At 37.9% G+C, this 16,746-nt stretch overlaps 1 protein-coding gene across 1 annotated transcript in view; it reads right to left on the reverse strand.

Moving 5' to 3' along the window:
* dpp9 (dipeptidyl-peptidase 9) overlaps positions 1 to 16,746 on the reverse strand; it is a 28,428-nt gene that overhangs the window by 4,790 nt on the left and 6,892 nt on the right. The window contains 17 exon segments of the mRNA XM_055151625.1: positions 735 to 877; positions 2,373 to 2,525; positions 3,096 to 3,242; positions 4,234 to 4,379; positions 5,847 to 5,982; positions 7,297 to 7,449; positions 7,899 to 7,978; positions 8,140 to 8,299; positions 8,735 to 8,865; positions 8,868 to 8,908; positions 9,650 to 9,750; positions 9,825 to 9,886; positions 10,777 to 10,905; positions 12,430 to 12,540; positions 13,237 to 13,408; positions 14,296 to 14,469; positions 15,948 to 16,060. Coding sequence (XP_055007600.1) covers positions 735 to 877; positions 2,373 to 2,525; positions 3,096 to 3,242; positions 4,234 to 4,379; positions 5,847 to 5,982; positions 7,297 to 7,449; positions 7,899 to 7,978; positions 8,140 to 8,299; positions 8,735 to 8,865; positions 8,868 to 8,908; positions 9,650 to 9,750; positions 9,825 to 9,886; positions 10,777 to 10,905; positions 12,430 to 12,540; positions 13,237 to 13,408; positions 14,296 to 14,469; positions 15,948 to 16,060 — 2,152 coding nt within the window.

Consider the following 16,746-nt stretch of genomic DNA (forward strand, 5'->3'; position numbering starts at 1 on the left):
GGAGAAACTGTTCAACACAGGAATTGTAAACCTGAAGCTACATATTTCCTCTGCTGTGGCATGACTCGGGCCTCCAGGCTGTCCATGCAACTCCTCTATACATCCAGGATTCTGAACTAGTACTCTTCATATCTCCAGCAGTTCTTTTTATAACGTAGCAGTTTTCTTCTTTATAAGACCAGCATGACTAGACTAGGGTTGTCAAAAGAACTAAACATCAAATACTAATAGAAATCGAGCAATTCTCTCTCCTCTTTTCTCAATTTAAACCAAGTTATGGATGAAGAAGGCCTAAATATGTCTTTGTGGATCTTTTTCAAATTGTGTTTAAGTGGAAAACACTGCATGCTCCGTGCTGTCTGTGCGTCAATTAGACACGTGTTTATTGTCATTATAGCTTTTCGTAATCTTTTTGTACAAACTTAAGCACTGATTATTTGTGTCAATATTGGTGCTATCACTACGAAATAAAAAGTGGAGCAGAGTTTAAGGTGTGCCACTCTCTGTCTGAATATGTGACCTACAGTCTGTGTATGGAGAAGTCATTTAGCTACAGCTGCTCAAAGAAACGCAGCTTCCAAGAACTTGGGCGAAGCGTAACCCTTTCGTGCCCGTGCCAAAGGTAAGCAGGATAAAAGGAGGATACAATTTTGTGACATAAGATCTTGTCTAAAAATCGTAAATATAACGCCACAGTTTGTACAGAATAAAGATCTTTGTTTAATGGGCCGTACTCGCTGGGCAGTTTGTCCACATGCAGAGCCACAGAGCCCTCCTCGTAGCCCTGCTGGTTGTTCTCCGGCACGTCCATGTATCTCTCTGTGTATCCTGTGTCGTAGGCCATCCACACGGTCACTGGAGCTCCAGCTATGGCCAGCTGAAACACAACACACACATAACATTAAGACCAAAGATCATGAGAACTCTTCTTTCAGTTGATCTTATAACTTGAGTCCTGCAAAGATCCTTCATAAACCTATGAATACAATGAGGTACAGATCCAGTGAAAAGAGGTGGTTTGAGAGGAGAGTTAAAAGTGCATCGTGTAGGGTGGAAGGTCTGTCAAATGCTTTTCTCTGTGGAGATGTTATTGCTTGTATGGAATGTTCCACAGAGATCAAACCAGACCAAGTTACAAGTCAATTCTCTGAAGAGGCAACCCCACACAAAATCAGAATGTCTGTTTACAAAGTCTAAAAACATCTGTAATTCAATAAATGTAAGGTAGAGCCGTTTAATGACACATCCACAGAAACAAGCAGGTGACAGACCCCAACCATAAAGTTTAACTTTAAACAGGCTGTTTTCCATCTTTGAACAGAAACGAGGGCTTAGACATCATTTATCTCTTAATTATAGCTCAATAGTCAGAGCTAAATCAAAACAAGGGAAACAATAGTGATTGCCTGCATGCAAATAGGTGAGTCAGGGACAGTTGGCTGGATCTACTGAACTAGCAGACTAACTGAAACTGTAAACAAGTGGGTGTGTTAGTCTCAGTGTAGTTCAAATGCAGGAGAAAACGCACACCAAAGTTCTTGTAGAGGTGCAGATGCAATGTCCAAAACTTAAAAAAAATATTTAGATAACCTTTCGGCAAAAAGTCTTCATCAGATCTTTTTTTTTTCTGTTTTGGACCACAGTCTGGGTGTAGTTAGCGCTTCCATTCAGCTGATAACTTTTGTCCAGTTGATAGAACTAAATTTCTCCTTTACAATTCTTGATAAAATAAAATTTGAATTCAAAAATGCATGAGAAAAATCATGCTATGTTCACATGCACAGCCAAATCTGATTATGATCTGATTTCTGGAACTTATTTCAGTGACATACAAACTGCTGCATGTGTAAGTAATCAGAGGGACCATGTTTAGAAAAAATCTGATTATTTTGCTGTTTACATTTTCATTTTAATAATTTTATAACTCCGAAAATATAATGTCTGAATCTGATCTTTTCCAAGTTGGCTGACTAAGCACAGCCCAACAGTAACACCATGTGGAGGAAAAAGGTATTACATCAGAACTATCTACTACTAGTACATGGTTTACCAACAGTTTTTCAGTTAGTCACTCTCACCTTTTTAGTTGAAAATCAAACACATAACACCTGGGACTGTGAATGTTCACAGGTTACTGAAAATGTGTTGTTTAAATCCCTTTTGTATATTTCTTGTGTTTTCTTAAAACTTTTTTGTCAGTATTTGCTCATGAGTGCATCTCATCACCATGGTAACTGTTACACATACTGCTACAGACATGCATGCAGAATCCCCAGCATGGTGTCACTACAAAGTACCAATCAAGCTCATTAATCAACATTTATGTAAAATAATTCTAAAGAGATTAGCTAAAGACATAGCTGATAACTGACCTTGAAGACGTTGGGTCTCTGGATGAGCCCCATGAGCGACAGGAAGCCCCCGTAGGACCAGCCGTGAATGGCCACTCGACTCAGGTCCACAAAGTTAAACTTCTGTGCCACGTACTGCAGCCCCTCCACCTGGTCCTCGATCTCCACCTGACCCTGAACACCACACACATATTGGATATTATTTTCTGATCTGTTATAATGTAGTTTCCTTATCACAAACAGACCTGGAGTTGTGTTTTGTTTCATTCACACATGTTTGACACACAAACCTGCACATTTAGAGTTCTTCTCTCAAACAGAAAACACTCTGTCCCACCTTGTGATGTCATGTGGTGATACAGGAAGTCATCTACTGTGTTTTTAAACTCCGTACACCTTCACTTGACATCATATGTCATCACACTTGACTTCACATCATTTGGATCATTTCATCCTAGGAATTACTAATCTTTACCGAACCAAAGCTAAAAAGGTAGATGTCAACTTGAAAACTACAGCTTCATGACATCACAAGGTGGAACAGAGCATTTGGAGCTTTGGAGGAGATGTAGACAGACTAATAATGTCTGAATGAAAAAAAAACACAAGTTTTTGTGGTAGGTTTTTGAGGAGGTAACAACATTACAACATGGCTTAAAGCTCATAATAGTCAATTTAATGTAATTTAGAACCTTTAACATGACATTCAAAAGTCCCCAAAAAATCCAAGTCTTTTATTTTTACCATTTTGTTTTTAAGCGCTCCTTCGAACTCCAGCCCCCTCTGACAGGACCCCCTGCCATCGATCACCACCACGGCGTATCCCAGGGAGGCCAGAGTGTTGAGCCGCAGGTACTTCATCCCCTTAAATGTGTTGTTCACTAACTGCACCTATGCACAAAAAAATATTGTATTTAAAACAGTTGGTGAAATCTTTGGTCTACCTGATGACCCATAGAATTCTAAACTCAGACACTAGCAAAGCATTCAGCATTTTTGTTTATTTAAAATGTGTATAGTGTAACTTTTCTGGTGGAAGGTCCGGCAAACACTTTTCTCTATGGAGATGGTATTGCTTTGTCTGGAACATTTCACAATTTCACAGAATGTTTCTATCTTCATGGAGACCAAACCAAACAAAGTTACAGGTCAGATCTATGGAGAGGCTCACACTCAGAATGCTTTGAATGTTTTTCTAGGTGTGTTTGAGCTATAAAACCACCTGTAATTAACCTGTAATAAATGCAAGGTGTTTAAGAGCTGTGTAATGAAACAGAGCAATGGCATATCCAAAGAAACAAGGAGGTTACGGACTCCAAATCAAAAAGTTACATAGAGCACCTTTCAATACATAACAGTTCTATCATAAGGAAAATGGACAGAAAACACAAACACATAAGTGAATCACAGTGCTCCAAACACTGTTCTCTTGAGATGTTTTTGAAAAAGCAAGAAATGGCTCTGGATGCAAAGTTTTTTGCAGTCCATTAGTTCCTGGTTTGGCAGAGTAAAGGAAAGTGATTTTAGCATCTAGTGTAATTGGATTTTCTCAGAACTTGGGTCACGTTTTATATTTATTATATTATATTCAGGAGATATTCAGGAGCAGTGTGGAGCTATGTGTAATCTTGTGCTTTTGGGCAAACGTTTAGAACATGCTCTCTGTATCTGTTAGGGACTAAATATTTAAACACAATCTCCAGAAAATGCGTTGTTTAAATCCATGTTGTATTTTTTCTTGAGTTTGCAGACTATTTTGAAAACTTATCAGGCATTGTTAGCTAATGTGTGCATGGTGTCACCATGGTAACTGCTGAACATTCGGCCAAGGACATACATGATGTCACTGCCGAGTGTCAATACAAAACAGAACGGTCCAAACCTGTGGCCCTCCGTAGACGAAGAGCACAGTGGGGTGTTTCCGGCCCGGCTGCAGGTTGTGAGGCTTGTACACCATCCCGTAAAGCTGAAAGCCAGACTTCCCCGGAAAGTCAAAGATCTCTGGGGGGTTATAATCTCCGGGGCAACCTGGAGGAAGACATACACAAAATATAATGTTAAGTGCACTGTCTCTTTAGGCTGGGTCAAAGTAAGAAAATGTGTATCTGCTTTTAGGTGTTCCAGTTGATACTTTGGAGCTGATGTCAACATTTCCTGGGGGCGTGAATCTGACTGTAGGCACTGATCTGTCTGAAGCTGTTAGACATGAATCTGAGTTTTATTTTACTACAATCTGACCATAAAGAATCGACTTAGCTGGAAATAAAACAGGAGAGTTGATTTGTGCTGTTAAACAAGTCCTTACATTACAATCACAAGACAGCTAGTACTAGTCAACAGTTTTTCAGTTAGTCACTCTCACCGTTTGTGTTGAAAATCAAACAGGACCGTGAAAGCTCGCATTGCTCACAGGTCCTGAAAATGTGTTTAAATGCATTTTTTCTCAAGTTTTCAGACTGTTATATAACTTTTTAATAGTGTTTGTTAATGTGTGCATTGTGTCTCTATGCTAATTGCTCAACCCGCAGTGTGATGTCACTGTAAAGCATCTATAAAAATGGAAAAATTCAGAAGAGAGTAGGTGGTTTTGTTTTTGTTGGTATTTACAGGTCGTGTTGTTTGCTTAGATTACCGATTCCTGCTCGTCCTCTTGGTGAGGAAGGCTCAGAGCCATCTCCACATCCAGTGAGGCCTTGTCTGGAGGACGCCCCAGATCAAACCCCAACACTATGGACTAAAATAAGTTTACAGATACACTACCAAAAGGAAAAAAATTTGTCCAAAAAGTGTTCTTAATTTTCATGATTATTTATATTGTAGACTCAATGAAGCCATCAAAAATATGAATGGACAGCTATAGAATGTTGAAAAGATAAAATGAAGTGAAAATAACTCCAAACTTGTTTTACATTTTAGATTTTTTTAAAGCCATCCTTTGCTTTGATCACTGCTTTACACTCTTGGCATTTCTTAACCCTGACAAGGCAGAGCTGTGAAGTGAAAACCATTTCAGGAGACTTCATCATGAAGCTCAAGTGTTTGCAATGCAGTATAGTTGAGTTATTAACTTCCTTTGCTACATAATTCCGTACGATTGCATCATATATTCAATGTCTTCTGTATGTATCTAAAATGTAGAAAGTAGTCCACCAAGAAAAAAAACAACACTGTATGAGAAGGTGAGTCTAAACACTGACTGGCAGAGTATGTGGACAGCCTTCACCTCAGCTCACACTGGCTTTGTTTATACACACACCAAAATTATTACCTGTTTCTGGACATTTCAGATTATTTACATGACAAATGAACAGCAAAATCTGTGAGTGATCAGAGGGACCATGGCCAGAAAAAAATCAGGTGACTTTGCTGTTTACAATGCATTTTAATCTTCCAAATCTGATAATTAACTGATTTTGAGTGTGCATGTAACCACTGCCCATGTCACAAATGAACTACAACGGAAGAATACAAGTGGTAGAATCCTAATGCATATACCTGGGGACTCCATCATACTGGCCCAAAACTCTGGCACCAGGCTCAGCGGGTCATCCTCACTGCTGTTCAGTTTATACACGTGGACACAAGGGGGCGTGCTGACATTACTGTAGTGGCTAATGAAGAAGTCAAAGTTCTGAAGAGAGAAACACAGCACAAATCCCAGGTCAAAATTATAGTAAACAAATTTCAGCCTACACGGAAGCTTCATATGGAGACATTCAGTCCTCTGCATTGTTTTGTTCTTTTTTGCACGTTAACTTCAGTGTTAATTTTGAACACACTTTGACCACGTATTTGTGTGAACTCTGAGATAAGAAGAGTACACATCTTTGGAAAGATTGGCTACAAATATGTCTGCATGGCAGTTCATGCTTTTCTTATATTGTACAATGTTTGATCATGAAGGAAATACAAACATCCTGGGCAATTCTGCTGTTTAAAGGAACTGTATGTAGTCTGCTCTCTTAAAAAAGGCAAAAATCACAAATGAACCTAGGTTGCCAGTGACTCAACCTGCAGATAGAGGACACACACAAGTTTTCTCATCCTCAGGGTATGGCCTTCATATACAGCAGCAGCATTAATGATTGTGACCCAAATGATACTCGTGAGGATGATTCTGCTTTCTCTCAAGAACCAAAATATCATTCTATAACAAACCACTTGGCCATCATGTACAATGTTTTTGTAATTAAAAAGAAATCAGCATTACAGTTGTTATCAGTAAAAGCTATATTTGATTTGAACATGTTTATCTCGTATCTGGGGACACCGGTTCATGGAATTTAAAATCGGAATCTTACATACAGTTCCTTTAAGATACCACAACTGATTCACCCCAGGAACAGGAAGAAATCATTGTTTTGTGAGTGTGCTTCTATGCACAGGCACCATCACGGCAAACTATGAGTGATGCGTTGGTATGGGGTCAAGATAAAAATGAAGATTAAGAATTTATTGTAAATTTTACTCAAACACAAAAACAAGATATTTTTTCACAGAACCTCTTAATGGTGCAGTGCGTAGCGTTTCTAGTGGAGAGTTTGCCACCTGTCTTCATGGAAATGTTATTGCTTTGTTTAAAATGTTTCACAGTAGAAATTAAACCTATCTATCACAAGGGAGACAAGCAGGTTACAGCACTACGCTACATTACAGTTCAGATCTGTGGAGAGTCACCCTAGTCAAATTGTATTTTTGAGCAACAGAAACACCCATAATGTATAAATGCTTACTAGATAAGTTTAATGACATACCATGGAACGTTCCAGGCAAGCAATAACATGTCACTGAAGACAAGTAGGTGGCAAACTCTCCACTAGAAATGTTACACAGTGCATCTTTAATTCAGTATAAAAATAGCAAGATGTTAATAAATATAAAACGTTGTGATATACATGGTGTACTATAAAAGACTGCTGCTGAATGTCTTATTTAAAGTTCATACCTGACTAACAGAGCAGCTGTGTGAGAAGCCAGGTTTGGTTAATCTGACCACTTCCCCCGGACATTCATAGCTCACTACATACAAGTGATGCTCCAGGGGTGTGTCTTTGGTGCCCTGGAAAAACACCACTTTGGTCGTCTCGTTCACCCAGATCTAAGAAAGAAAACACACAAATAAACAATTATTAGGATACAGAATATGATAATACAAATGTATACAATACAAAAACTATGTGTATGAAAGGGGCTGCACTAGATTTTTCTTTCAAAACAAAGTTACATTTGTTTTGCCATAGTACAGATATTAGTGTTGTCATGATACTAACATTTCAAGCTCAGTTTAGGTACCAAGGAATAGACTTAATACATAATTAAAAACACTCTTCAGACAACAGAATGTGATTTTCAACATTAAATGGTAGTAGTTTCTTTTCTATTGTGTCTTATTTGTGTGTAATCCCTCAGTAGTGCAGGTGGGTTCTATACTGGTCCATGTGTGTATGTGTGAGGAATAAGTTTGGACAGCTACAACATTTAAAAAAAAAATTCTGTTACAAATTTAAGACAGTGATGACCAGATACAGATAATAGTAATCGTTTTACCTTTGAACCATGTCTTGCCAAAACTTCCCACTCCCCACACGTCAATACAACCTCCTCCTTGATTGCACATGTAAAATCTCCTAGAAACAACAAACAGCATTGTCAGTTAATGGTATTGGTACTGATACTTCGCAGTGACATTATGCTCCAGGGGTTCTGACTGTATGTCTATGATAAAATTCCAACAGTTAGTAACATACACACAGTTAATAACATAATAACTAAGCAAAACCAGACTTACCTTTTGAATGCTGGTAACCTTCTGTCCACCGATAACACCGCGGTTGAAACAGAGATGTAATTTTATACAAATGGCTAAAGCCTGTTTTGGACTCATTGACCCAAATGAAGCTAAACTCCTCCTCTGACGTTTGAATAAAAGGATAAAATATGTCATGGACCTGTAAGAAACAAAACACAATCAGTATCGTGACAACACTACTAGTAACTTTCAAAAATACTGAGATTTCAAATTAAATTCTCATACTAAGAAATAAACTCAATACTCAATACTAGATTCTGATATCACAATGATAATTAAAAAGTACTCTTTATTTAGACAACAAAATGTGATTTTCAACATTAAATGGTAGTACTTTCTTTTATATTATAATACAGTCTTATATGTGTGTAATTTCAGTGGTCCAGTAGGTTTATAGTGTCCATGGGCCTATACTAGTCTATGTGCTCTTATACTGCTTAAGGTTCATTTCTGTCCTGTGAAGGTGATTATTTTAGTATTGATACCTGCTGAAATCAATACTAGTTTTAGACTTGATACTTTTCACAGCCCTAGCTACTAAACAACAAATCAATAAAGTTTGATAAAGTCGTACATTGATCCAGACATCTGTGGTCTCTTCATAGATGATGTAGGGCTGTGTGTTGGGGGGTACAGACTCTACATGCTCCTGCCGTACTGTGGGGTCATCTGTAACGGGGATGAAAAGAGCGGGAGGGAGGAGGACTGCAGTTTCCTCTGACTGCGGTCCAATAGCACTGCCCAGCCACTAGAGGGAGACAGGAGATGAAAGTGAAAGGTGCACTGTGTAACTTTTCGGTTAGGGTTGTTTCTACAGTGATGTCAGTGCTCTTGCTTGGATTGTTCCACAGTATAACATTAAACAGCTCTACCTTATGTTTATTCAGTTACAGGTGATTTTATAGCTTAAAAAACAGGCAGTCTGACTCTCCAAGCCAGACCAAATTACAGGTCAGATCTGTGGTCTCCAGAAGATAGAATAGTTTAAAGCCATACTGTGAAACATTCCAGATAAAGCAATAACCATGGAGAAAAGCAGGTGACAGGCCCTCCTCCAGAAAATTACACAATACATTTTTAAAGAACACACTGTGCTTTTGTCTACTATGTAGTTATAATAAATGATACCTGTGGATCCTTATGTTATATTTTGGACATTTTAAATACGTGACGTGTCTGGTCACAGCAACATCACGTGACCACTCTGAGGAAGACGCTAGTGAGCAGTCGAAACTGTCAGGTATGAAATAACACTCTAGGTCTGAAAAAAAGAACCTAATAACATAGAATATCGGAACACCAAATGAATCTCATGGGACACTCTAGATATAACCTTTCAAACAAATATAACATGATTAAAAAAATGATTCTGCATAACATGTCCACTTCAAGTGCACACTAATGACTCAATAAATACCACATCAATAAGCTACAAATAGAAAATTATAACATTAAAAACACATATTAGAAAATGGCAGATGTCACTCACTATTTTCCATCACTAGTCCACCCCACTCTCGCGATGTATTCAGTCCCAGGAAACAAGGAGTTGAATGGGACTACTAGCTCTTTGTCTTGTGTGCTGATAATCTGTAAAGACATATGTTAAGATGTTTTTAAAATGCTTTAATTATGATGAATAACCATAATTACTTGTCACTTACTCTTCCTTGATGGTCTGTTTTGATCTCTGCTAATTTGAGTGTTGCCTGAGGGTTTTTGCTTCCTGAAATGAAATATATATATTTTTTTGTTTAAGCACAAATATAAAAGACTACAACTCTGATAAATATTTAGTTTGTACCCGACATTTGAAACAAGAAAATCAAGGAAACAGTAGGAAAAAAACAGTTAGCTGTTAAACAATAGGGACACTGCAGACTCAAGGCACATTCATCATCTTACTTTCTGAGTCTGTGTGTTGGAGATTAATTAATTGTTGTAGGGTGACTCAAAGTGTCACCCGACAACAATTCATCTTCCTGTATCGCTCTGCACAGCCACAGCAACAACAGAGAAAACTACTGCCATTTTGCAGTATAAAGCTAAACTGAGCTTAAAAAATACTCTATGGACCAAAATTAGGATAAAAAAGCAAAGAAACACATTTTGTCTGGGCCCAGGTTATCCTGCAAATCCTGCAAAGGTTTAAGTTTAAAGTTCTTCTCTCATATTGAAAACACTCTGCTCCACCTTGTGATGTCTTGTGGTAATACAGTGCTCCACTGTGTTTTTGAACTCCATACACCTTCACTAGAATCATCTTGACAACTTCAGCCCTAGAACTGCCAATCTCTACTGAACTAAAGGTAAAAGATAGCCGCTTCATGACATCACAAGGTGGAACAGCCCATTTTGAGCTTTGGAGATGCAGACAGTCTAATAGCAAAGGGTTACTCAAACATGTGACTAAAACAAAACACAACTCCAGGTATCCAGGTTTTGAGGAGGTAACAACATTCTAACATAGCTTAAAACTCACAAGAGTCAATTTTGCGTAATATTGGACCTTAAAGATGGCCATAGTTCTGCCTCAGTGCCCCTCAGTGTGAATGTTGAGGGACACATTTCAGATATAATGCTGTCAGTGTATAATCTGTGTAGCGTGAGTCTGACCTGTGCGTGGGTATCTGTAGGCGTCTGCTTTCCGTTCCTCCAGCGCTGGCGAGGGCACGTGGATGATTTCTACGTCTGTTTCATCCACCTCCTCGTACAAAAGGTGCACCGTCTTTCCTCCATCGTTGTCTAAGGTGGGAGATAAAACACAAAATAAATATGTTCTGGAACCTACAGAAAATTATCCAAACAAAAAGAGATGTAGAATTGCTGTATAATTAGTTTTAAAGGTGCACTGTGTAACTTTTCTGGTGGAGGGTCTGTCAACTGCTTTTCTCCATGGAGATGTTATTGCTTTGTCTTTGCCTGTTTATTGTTTTTTTTTGTAAGTATTTTTGAGTTATAAAACTACCCATAATTGAATAAATGTAAGGCAGAGCTGTTTCATGTCATACTGTGGAACATTCCAATCCAGGCAGAGCAATGACATCTCCATAGAAACAAGCAGGTGACGGACCCCCAACCAGAAAGTTACATAGCACACCCTTAAAGTTGCAGTGCAGCAAATAGTGAGCTCATGAGATGTCACTATGAGAAGTGTTCATATTCAAACCATCTTCATGACTCTATTCAAAGTTGTGTCATTTCTGGAAAGACTCTTCTTTGCATGCAGCCCTGTTGTTGACACAGTTTGCAAGGCTGAGCTACAGAAGCCCAGAGGACCCTTCAGGAAATAAAACTGATTTTCATCCAGACAAAATTTAAAATGTATAGATTAAACCAATTTTTCTGTCCAGCCCTAAGCAGTAGTATTTTTTTTCACTATATTAGTTATTAGGAATGTAACAATAATAAGCAAAATATTGTGGCATTGTATCATCAAAAGTCTCACAATAATATTGTTAATAACTTAGTTCATTTGCTTAAATGCATTGTTATGGTTCAAAAATAGAGAACTACATATACCATGTGTTTCAGTCCAATTTACATGATGAAATAACTGATTAAATGTTTTTACATCTTAATTATTTGTGTTATGACAGAAAATCACAATAAATATTGTACCATAAGAAGTATATAGTGAAAATATTTTGTCAAGAGATTTAGATAACGTTACATCTCTATTATTTATATGTGCTTTGTTGTAGAACATTTACATTTAACGTTGCATCGTTCGTTTCCTTAACTGGGCACTTGCTTCACTGTCCTTATTATTATTCTCGATGTAAGATTGCAGAGTGCCTTGGTAGTGGTCTAAGGTCTATCATTCAATTCTGTGTAATTCTGTATATTTACCAGGGGTGGGACGAGACACATTTTACACAAGACAAGATGAGATTTTAGCATAATTCATAATAAATAAAAATAAATCAATGATGTGATTCAGTTCATAATTTTGGCCTTAACATTTATGATTTAGTTTGTTGAATACTTTTTATGTCATTGCAGCACTGTTTTTAGTACATCATCTTCTCAAGAAATTTTACTTTCCAGCACTTAATCCTTTTTGGCATGAGATCTTGTCCCATCCCTAAAATGTATTGCAACTGTTGTTTTTGTTTCCACTGGTTCTTACTGCTATAAAAGCTACTAGCCCTGCAGTTTAGACATGACACACATTTTCAAAAGGCCTGTGATTCTTGTACTCATTTAGCAGTTTCTATTTTTTTCTCTCTAAGCTGATATCTTCCCCAAATCAAAACTACATCTTACCTTCTACAGCTGAGGGACTCCACCAGTACCCAGTGAAGCGGTCGAACTCCTCCTGAATGACAAACGTTGCTACGCCTGCAGATTTGGGATCTTCTTTGACATTATCTAAACCTAAAAAAACATATTTATTAATTATTATTCTTTTATTTTATTCAGACATGTTTAACACACAAATCCTGCATATTTAGGCTGTGTTCTTTTTCTCAAACTGAAAACACTCTGTTCTTCCTTATATTGTCATTAAAGCTGCGTTCAGAATGCGGCGTCAAAAAACAAGCTTGGACGCCTTTGTATTTGAGTGCAGACGCCGCTTGGAGGAATAGGAGATAAATACTAATCTGCTCCGGTCTGCGAGTGCCTTGTTTTCCAGGTCAAGAAAGTGTCTTTAGTGTATCTATTACATAAAACCCATCAGTGGAGGCGATCAGCTTGGTGGTTGTAGTGTGTATATATTTACACTCCACTCATGACATGCTGTAAATTTCTTGGGTCTTTCTCTTTCTTCTCCCTCATCTGGGTAATAACTTCACTATGTCACTGATAGTCGTCCCTGATTATTTGAAGATGCTAAAAGTTCAGCTTTTACAACTTCTGACGCAAACGCTCTGGATGTGCGTCCACATAGACTTTGCATGGAACCTAGAGACAACCTCAACCTTAAAACTACTACTAAATGACAACATAAGGTGGTAATAATAACGATTACTTAAACAGGTGTGAATGAAACAAAACACAACTCTAACTATATATTATATTCATGTCTAAAAGCTCATAGGAGTCAGTTTTGCACCTTTAACCAGGACTAACCTTTGTGGCAGAAAGTTAGTCTCCTCTCCTCCCCGGTTTTAATGTTTGCTATCCATAGGTCGTTGTTGTTGATGAAGGCGATGAAGTTTTGGTTGGCGGGGCAGATTTTGGGGTCCATGCGCGTCCCCGTGCACTGAGTCTTGATCTCCACAGGCTTGACTGGGGCAGACTGCTAAAACATCAACAATAACTGTTAGATGGGACTAGTTTTAAAACAAAGACTCTTTTGGATTATGAACCAGAAGTGGAGCAATATATATTTAAATCTCCAGCTTATCCAATATTGTGTTATGGTCCATCTGCTGCCTAAAGAGTGTAAGGCTCAATTTGAATGCTTTAGTGTGAAGAGATAACTGCAAAAACGTGACTGAACAGCTTTCTTATAGGTCTGTGATAAAAAAAAAAAAAAAAGGGCTGTGGGTGAGTTGGTAGTATATTTTAATCACAAAATTTGGGGAAAATTATTCAAATCTGTCCTATACACTGGGCCAAAAATATCGTCAGAACATTGGCCATAAAAGAAAAAAAAAAAAAAAAACATATTGGTCAATTTCTAGATATTCCAGACATCTAGTGCCTCAAGTGAAGCTAACTTGAGTCACTGCTCTGTCTGAAGTTCTACTACTCAAGTTAGACAAATTAAGACTTTGAGCTGAGCTTTGTTTTCCACAGGCTCCTGAAACCTGCTGTTTAAATCCATTTTGTATGTTTTTCTTAAAACTCATCAGGCTGTGTTTGCTGATGTGTGTATTGTGTCACCATGGTAACTGCTTAATATTCTGCCTTAGACACACAGGCAGAACCCCCCAGCATGATGTCACTACAATTATCAATTGGTCACAACAAGGGAAATGTCAGACATCATCTCAGACTATCCCTAAAACTAAAATAACTGATAACGATAAAAAGTGTTGCTACTCTTGCTATTTCTGCTACTTATTTAGAATTTATTATACCACTCATACTTTTCTCTTTGTTATTCTAATATATTGTGATGTGTGAGTTAATGTGTCCAAATAATTTCCTTTGTAGATCAATAAAGTTAGTCTAAGTACTGACTATGAAGCCGTTGTTGCCTCCGTCTTGGCAGTAGAAGAGACTGTTGCTGGCCTGGAAGAGGAACAGGCCGGTCTGGGGATGGTAGTCGTACGACGTGATCCCAAACGCTCCTAATCTTTTACGCTCCCTCAGCAGCTCCTCTTCTCTGGAATAAGCTCCTTGGTGTGGCGTGGCCTGAGACAAAGAGATACGAGAGTCACAGTTTAGATCAGATTCAGTCCATACACAGTCCAATATCTATGTAACAAAAGCCCATAATGAATTGTCTTAAAAGGTTCTATAATATGCAAAATTGACTTTTGTGAGATTTAAGCCATGCTAGAATGTCGTTATGTCATCAAAAAGATATCTGGAGTTGTGTTTTGTTTCATTCACACATGTTTGATTAATCCTGCATTATTAGTCTGTCTACATCTGTAAAAGTCAAAATGCTCTGTTCTATCGTTTACCTTTTGTTCAATAGAGATTGGATATTCCATGGCTGCAATTATCCAAATACAGTGGAGCACTTTCTGTATTACCAAATGACATCACAAGGTGAAACAGAGTGTTTTCCATTTCAGAGAAGAACACTGCCTAAATATACAGGGTTTGTGTTAAGCATGTGTGAATGAAACAAAACAACTCCAGGTCTGTTTGTGATGGGGAAACTACATTCTAATATAGATCAGAAAATAGCGTCTATAAGCAAACCCAACACAATAGTACAGACTGAGGATGCCCCTTCACTTTTCCTTCACATTTTATAGCAGAGTCACTAATGAAGTACGAGTCACAGTGCGTGTTGGCTCCTGTGTGAGAGGATGTGTGATGGACATGAGTATTCTCAGAAGTCTGACCCTGTCATGGTGACCTGGTCCAAACATGAGGGGCTCAACAGTGAAGCTCCGACACAGGCTCTTTACAGGACACTGCTAAATATATACAGCCATTCACACTTACTGTACAAGGAAGCCACCATTTTCCACAAATGTATTTCAAATATTATTAGAACAGTAAAAGATGCAGGTGTAAAATAGTCTGAAGGGGCCAGTAAAGGCTGCACCCATTTTTTTTAACTTGCTATTCACCTTCTGGAATGACCTGCCATTGTCATTTAGGTTGTATTATTTTCTGCTAACAGAAAGGTGTCCAAACTATGGCCCGGGGTCAAATGTGGGCCTCAGAAGAATATTTATTGGCCCCAAGGCCTCCTGCTGAATTGGCCTCAAATTATAAAAAGTATTGGTTTTCAATGAAATTTCTGAACATGTATGCCATCATAACCCATCAAAAAAGACATTTTGATGTGAAACAGAGTGTTGCCTTGTTGGTCACATGAACATTGAACATTTCTTTATATCAACTTTATATCAGATTTTAGCAGCAAAATGTGGTTTGGAATTCAGATTATGTTCATGAAATCAATACAATTTAATTTTGTGTTTGAAAAGACTAAATAAAATGGAATCAATCAATATGTCAGAAAGAAAATCCCATACTGCCCAGCCCTGGATAAAGAGTCCATTTATATCTTTCACAACTGAATGTTTATGTGTTTTATCCCACTTAAAATCAAACAGTATCCCCACACACATCTAATCTGAAAACAAATATTTAATACACTGCAAACTTCAGTGAGTAAAACACGGATGTTCGCAAACGCTACTGACCTGGAAGTGGTCCAGCATTTGTTTCCAGGATAAAACTAGCAGGGCCTCTTTGCGAATCTTCTTGGGGATTTCTGAGTAGAGCAGGGAGTTTTCTCTGCTTCCATAAGGCATCCCTGAGAACAGACGCACTCAGAGTTAACACAACAAACATGCCTGTGTGTATACTGCAAACAGGTGGACATGGTGGAAAGAAACAAATACAAATAATATTCAGTAGGGCTGGGAATCACTGGGTCCCTCACGATTTGATAATGATATATTTTATACATATGATAATGCAATACACGTATCACTATTTTTAAGAACCAAATACATTTTAAAGAGCAGTGGAGGGTCTGTCAAACCATGAAAATGTTATTGTTTTTTTCTGAAAACTTTCACAGTATGTCATTAAACCTTTCTATCTTCATGGAGACAAAACCAGACCAAGTTACAGATCTGATCTATGGAGAGGTGACACTGCTCACAGTCGAATGCCTGTTTTTCTAGGTATTTTTGAGCTATAAAAACACCAGAAATTAAATAAATGTAAGGTAGAGCTGTTTAATGTCACATTGTGGAACATTCAGGTAGAGCAATGGCAGGTGACGGACCCCAAACCAAGAAGTTACACAATGCACCTTTAACAATATTTCTTTGTTAAACCAGATGTAACCAGGAGAATACATCAAGTGTATTGCATGAACATGATTACTTTCACTGGACAAACATCAAAATTGTAGAAATGTCACAAAATAATTTAGTAAAATATTAAAAAAATACTCTTGGTGATATATTGATACAACAGTTCACAATAACA

The sequence above is a fragment of the Boleophthalmus pectinirostris genome, unplaced genomic scaffold (assembly GCF_026225935.1).
Source record: "Boleophthalmus pectinirostris isolate CB_2022bp ecotype Guang Dong unplaced genomic scaffold, ASM2622593v1 HiC_scaffold_16, whole genome shotgun sequence".
NCBI classification, from domain to species: domain Eukaryota; kingdom Metazoa; phylum Chordata; class Actinopteri; order Gobiiformes; family Gobiidae; genus Boleophthalmus; species Boleophthalmus pectinirostris.